Genomic DNA, 5,882 nt, shown 5'->3' on the forward strand with positions numbered 1-5,882 from the left:
CATGAGAGAGATTGGTCTGTAATTTTCTTTCTTTGTTATACGTTGTCTGGTTTTGGTATCTCATCTTGATTTAATTTAGGTAGGTCATATAAGTCAAGGAAATCATCCATTTCTTTTAGATTTTCATACTTTGTGGTGTATGTGCTTTGATATTATGTCCCTAAGATTTTCTGAATTTCTCTGTCTTCTGTTGTATTGTCACCTTTTTCATTTCTAATTTTATTAATTTGTGTCTCTTCTCTCTTTTGGTCAGAATTGCTAAGGGTTTATCAATCTTGTTTATCCTTTCAAAGAACAAACTCACTGTTTCATGGATTCTTTGGGTTGTTTTTTTTTTTTTTTGGTTTGTATTTTATTAATTTCTGCTCTAATCTTTATTATTTCTTCCCATCTATTGATTTTTGGTTTGCTTTCTTCTTCTTTTTCCAAGACATTAAGGTAAAACATCAGGTCATTTACTTGTGACCCCAGTAATTTCTTAATATAGGAAATCAAAGCTATAAATTTACCTCTTAGGACTGCCTTCATTGTGTCCCACAGATTTTGGTATGTTGTGCTCTCATTATCATTTGATTCTATATATATTTTTTTAATTTCCTTCTTGATTTCTTCATTGACCCATTTATCATTACTAGTGTGTAGTTTAATTTCCATGATTTTGTGTATGCTCTATAGGCTTTCTTGCTATTGATTTGTAATTTGATTCCAATGTGGTCACATAGAATGCAAGGAATTATTTCAATTTCCCTGTATCTGTTAAGATTTGCTTTTGTCATAATATATTGTCTATTTTAGAAAATGTTCCATGTGCTGCTGAAAGGAATGTATATTCTCCAGCAATTGGATGAAATGCCCTGTATATATGTGTTAGGGCCATTCCTTCTATGACCTCATTTAGTCCAGATATCTCTCTTTATTTTTTTCCCAGCATGATCTGTCAATTGATGAGAGTGGAGTGTTACAGTCACCTACTACCACTGTGTTTGGTATTACCTGTGGTCTTAGTTCTAATAGTGTTTGTTTGATGAATTTGGGGCCCCCATGTTAGGTGCATAGATGTTTAGTATTATAATGTCCTCCTGTTGGAGGGTGCCTTTAATCAATATAAAGTGGCCTTCCTTATCTTTCTTAACCAATATTGCACTGAAGTCTACCTTGACAGATATTAGGATAACAACCCCTGCTTGTTTTCTAGTTAAATTTGCTTTAAACACCGTTTTCCAACCTTTGACCCTAAGATAGTGTCCATCCTTTGTAGAAAGGTAGGTTTCTTGGAGGCAACAAATTTAAGGATCCTACTTTGTAACCCAGTCTGCAAACCTATGCCTTTTGGTAGGGACATTTAGGCTGTTGATATTAAGAGATAATATTGAAGGGTGTGTATTCATTTTTGCCATTTTTTGTGTAGTTCTTCTGGTTTTACCTTTGCTCTCTTGTGTTAAGTAGTATTTGTGTATTGGTTGTTTATTCCTGGTTCCTTATATGTTTGCTTTTCTTTTTCTTCAGCATGGAGGATTCTTTCAAGTATTTTCTGTAGAGCTGGTTTTGTCTTCAAATACTCCTTCAGCCTATTTTTCCTCTGGTTTGTGTGTTTGGTAGTTTGATTATAATATGGCAAGAAGAGTTTCTTTCCAGGTTTTGTCTGGCTGGTGTTCTAGAGGATTCCTGTATCTGCATTGGCATCTCTTTCTCAATTTGGGGGAAGTTTTCTTCTATGATTTTGTTGAAGATGCGTATTATGCCTTTGGAGTAAAATTCTTCTCCTTCTACTATGCCCTAAATTCTTATTCTATCTTTTCATAGTGTCCTAAATATCTTGAAATTTTGACTCATACTTTTCTATTAGTTTGTATGGCTCTTTGTTGGACTGTATTAAATCTGCTACCTGGTCTTCTACCTTAGATATTCTGTCCTCTCCTTCGTCCCTTCTGCTGGTGAGATTTCTACAGAATTTTTTATTTCACTATGTTCCTTATTGCTAGTAATTCAAACTGGTTTTTCTTTACTGTTTCTATTTCCTTATTTATGTCGAGTATTGACCTCTATATTTCATTTCATTAAGTTGGCATTCAGTGTCTTCTTTGCTTCCTTTGATTTCTTCTTTTAGTTCTTTGAACATATTTATAATCATTCTTTTGAAATCTTTCTCGGGCATTTCCTCTAACTCGTTATCATGGGAGGTCATTTCTGATGCATTAATACTTTTTTTTTTTCTTTTTCTTTTTTTTTTTTTTTTTGACAGGGCGGCGCATGTTTATTATGATAGGAAAGACTACTCCCTAGGAATTTTAACAAACAAGAACATTTTGCTGGGAGAACAAGACACTAGGATACAAAATTACAAGTGTTTTAACTCCAGGTCTGTCCCCCGCTCCACCAAGAAGCAAATGGAAAGACAGTTGAAGCAAACAGGCAATTCTGTAAAACTAGACTTAGAAACCCTACAAATCTGATTAAAGTCTAAAACTTGTTTTGCTTTAAAAAATTTAATATATCAAAAGGCCTGCTTTAGTGACATGCTAAAATCCCACCAAAAAATAACCCCAACACCCCCTTGTCAGTAACAAAGTTGACCAGCCAACTCATACTTCTAAACCCACATGTGGACAAGTGTGTGTGTGTCTTCTAGAGTTAGACACGGGGCTCTGAGACTGCAAGTAATGTGTACCTATCACCTGCAAAAAATGGGCAGGGAAATCCTGGTAAAATGAGGAACAGTCCCAAATAACCAATTTTTCTAGTACTATGCTCCCCACTGCTACTTCCTTTACTTACAAAGGGGACCCTTGAACCAAATAATTTACCTCACATTTGGCACCCAGTGACCAGGATGTTTGTTTTCTTTAGAAAAACACACATATCCACAACCCTTATATATTTTTTTTGTTTTTATATTTAAATATAAAAATACTACTTTTGCTTTGTGTTATAAATGGAGGACCAAGCAGTAAAGAACTTTTCTTCTCTTAAGGTAGGACAGCCATCTGTTGTCACTGAGCTGCTGTTTGTGAAGGGTGTGGGTGGCTCCAAGCAAGAGAAACACAAGAGGTAAACTAACCCCCAGTTCTTGCTCTTCTCCTAACCTCCACTAGTGAGAGTTGGTTTAATCTTAAGAATTGAAGGAGACATGCCATCATAAGTAGTCAGCCTGCCCTTCCAGCTGTCCTTTAGAGGAAGTTCTCCCCTCCTTCACACGCTGCTTTGTGCGGAGGTGACATCTACCAAACAAGGACACCTCCAGAGAGAAGCAGTCACCACCTTTCCCTGCGCCCACCCACACATTAGAAAGGAAGAAAACGGGGGCTGGGTACATGGAGATTAAGAACTTGACCCCTCTATCCTGACCAAGAAAAGCAAGGTTCACTGGGTATGAGGAATAAAAAAAAGACCTTGAAATCCCACTTTTGAGTAATGAGGATAATTAAGACACCAGGGAGAGGGAGAGTTGCAGTGGAATGAAAAGCTGGGAAGGGCTCAGTCGCTGGAAGCATCATCCCCTTAGTCGAGAAGACACGTACGGATGATGGTCTCTGTCACTGCAAAGGGGTCGCAGTTGGCAGAAGGGCGCCGGTCTTCGAAATAACCCCTCTTCTCCTGGCTGACAGACTGGGGAATGCGGATCCTGGCACTGCGGTTGGCAACACCGGCGGAAAAGTCGTTGATGTTGGAGGTCTCGTGGAAGCCAGTCAGGCGTCGGGCATTGTCCAGGCCTCCCTTGGGATCGTAGGCACGGATGTGGTACTGGTGCCACTTGCTGAGTTTCTCAATGGCCTCCTCAATGTACTTCAGGCCATTCTCCTCCCGCATGGCCTTTGTGTTGAAGTTGGTATGGCAGCCTGCGCCATTCCAGTTCCCAGGAATGGGCTTAGGGTCAAAGGTTGCAATCACGCCAAAGTCTTCACATACACGATGTAAGATAAAGCGGGCCACCCACAGGTGATCTCCCATGCGGATTCCTTCACAGGGTCCAATTTGGAATTCCCACTGGGCAGGCATGACCTCGGCATTTGTTCCTGTGATCTTGACTCCGGCATACAAGCAGGCCCGGTAGTGAGCCTCCACGATGTCTCTGCCATAGGCTTTGTCAGCTCCCATGCCACAGCAATACGGGCCTTGGGGCCCAGGGAAGCCATTGGAAGGCCAACCAAAGGGGTGCCCATCCGTCCCCATGAGAGTATATTCCTGCTCCATTCCAAACCAGGGGTGCTGGTTTCTGACCATGTCCATGATCCGCTTACAGGTGTGCCTTAAATTGGTTTCGGCAGGCTTCCGATTATACTTGAAAACTTCATAGGACACCAGCTTGTTGGGATCCTTGCAGAAAGGGTCACGGAACATGGCAACTGGGAGGAGGTACATGTCACTGTTGGAGCCTTCAGACTGGAAAGTGCTAGAGCCATCAAAATTCCATCCCGGCAACTCTTCTACACACTTGGGCTCACAGTCCAGGGTGTGGGTCTTGCAGCGCAGCCCTTCTCCGGTACCATCGATACAGACATACATGGCTTGGACTTTCTCACCTTGAGGCAGGGCCATGTACATCTGTTTGATGCCTTTGTTCAAGTTGGAACTTGCTGAGGTGGCCATGGTGGAAGGCGTTCTGGGTGGCTGCAGGCCGGCGGGAAGGAAGGTGGGCAGGCAGCGAGAGCTTTGGAGAGAGAGCGCGGAGAGGAGATCGGTGTACGGTTCAGACGCTGCGCTCGGCTCCCATTCTCGGTTCTGCCCATTAATACTTTTTGGTGGATTTATATTGTCTTGATTTTTGGTGTTTCTTGTGTTATAATGTATATATTTTTGCATCCTGGATTATTTAGTTATTGGATTTTCTAGTTAGCAGGGTATTACTAGATGTATCAATCAATCTGATGTTATACATCTTCAGGGTAGGACTTAAAGTGTGAGGTGTGGCTTTCAAGACTCTCAGAGTATCTACAAGAGTGACTCTAGGTGTTGGGTTTGCCTATTATGAGAGTATTCAAGTAGGCTGAATGGAATCAAACACAGATAGTTTCTAAAATTTAACTAAACAATATACACTTTCAATGAAAAACACCACAGAGTATTTATCCAAGAGTAGGTATTATGACAACTAGATCATCTGTCTGTCCCTTAGGCTGTGTGGTGCCTCAGCCACTACCTTAATCCTGTCAACAAGGAGGTTAAGATTCTGGTCTGTAGAGGGTTCCAAGTCAGCTTGTGTACAGGTGAGACCCTTCCCCAATGTATTATAAAAGAGGAAACAAAGCCACTATAACTCAATAAGCAATAAATAACAAGACCTTAATACAGTTTATTTACTAATTGCAAATCTGACCATCCATCAGATTTAACATATAATTTATCCTGACATGCAAGGTGCAATTAGCATTTCTGGTTCAGGCCTATATACCAGGTTTACTAGGTGGGTACTGACCTGGTGTAATCCCAGTTAACTTTTGGGATGAATTTGGTCTCAGTTATGCTTGGGTCCCGCTGTTGGTTCACGTAGGCATGGCCAGGTTCCTGGACTACTACCCTGTTCACTAGAGCTGGGCACTGGTGGTGGGGAAGGGAGCCGGGTGGTGGGGATGGGCACTGTTGATGCTGCTGTAGTTCTCTCGCTGTTCCATGTGTTCTTCTACCTTGTGGTCTGCTCCTCCATTTTTCACTGCCATTCTGCCTTCACATTTCTTCAGTTTGTGGAGAGCTCCTGACCATGCTTCATCAAAGCAAGTTTGTTGTGATGGATGGAGCATGGACCAAGGAATTTACCATTGGGGAATTTAGATACCCCTAACAATAGAAAAAAAGAAATAAAAACAAGTGCTTCCAGGTGTGATGGTACTTTGATTACATGTATAAGTCACCTGTAAAGGCGGAAGCAGGAGGATTTCAAGGACAAC

At 41.2% G+C, this 5,882-nt stretch overlaps 1 protein-coding gene across 1 annotated transcript; it reads right to left on the reverse strand.

Annotated features, from left to right (window-relative positions):
- Nucleotides 1–3,498: 3,498 nt before the first annotated feature.
- Nucleotides 3,499–4,598, reverse strand: LOC123462184 (glutamine synthetase-like). The gene has a single exon (XM_045154820.1). It carries the CDS (start codon nt 4,585–4,587, stop codon nt 3,499–3,501), a length of 1,089 nt encoding a protein of 362 aa, XP_045010755.1. The 5' UTR covers nt 4,588–4,598.
- Between the last annotated feature and the right edge of the window lie 1,284 nt (nt 4,599–5,882).

This window comes from Jaculus jaculus, chromosome 7 (assembly GCF_020740685.1).
Source record: "Jaculus jaculus isolate mJacJac1 chromosome 7, mJacJac1.mat.Y.cur, whole genome shotgun sequence".
Lineage (NCBI taxonomy): Eukaryota > Metazoa > Chordata > Mammalia > Rodentia > Dipodidae > Jaculus > Jaculus jaculus.

Coding starts and splice junctions, on each gene's coding strand:
- LOC123462184 (XM_045154820.1), bottom strand. CDS start 4,587: ATGGCCACCTCAGCAAGTTCCAACTTGAACAAAGGCATCAAACAGATG.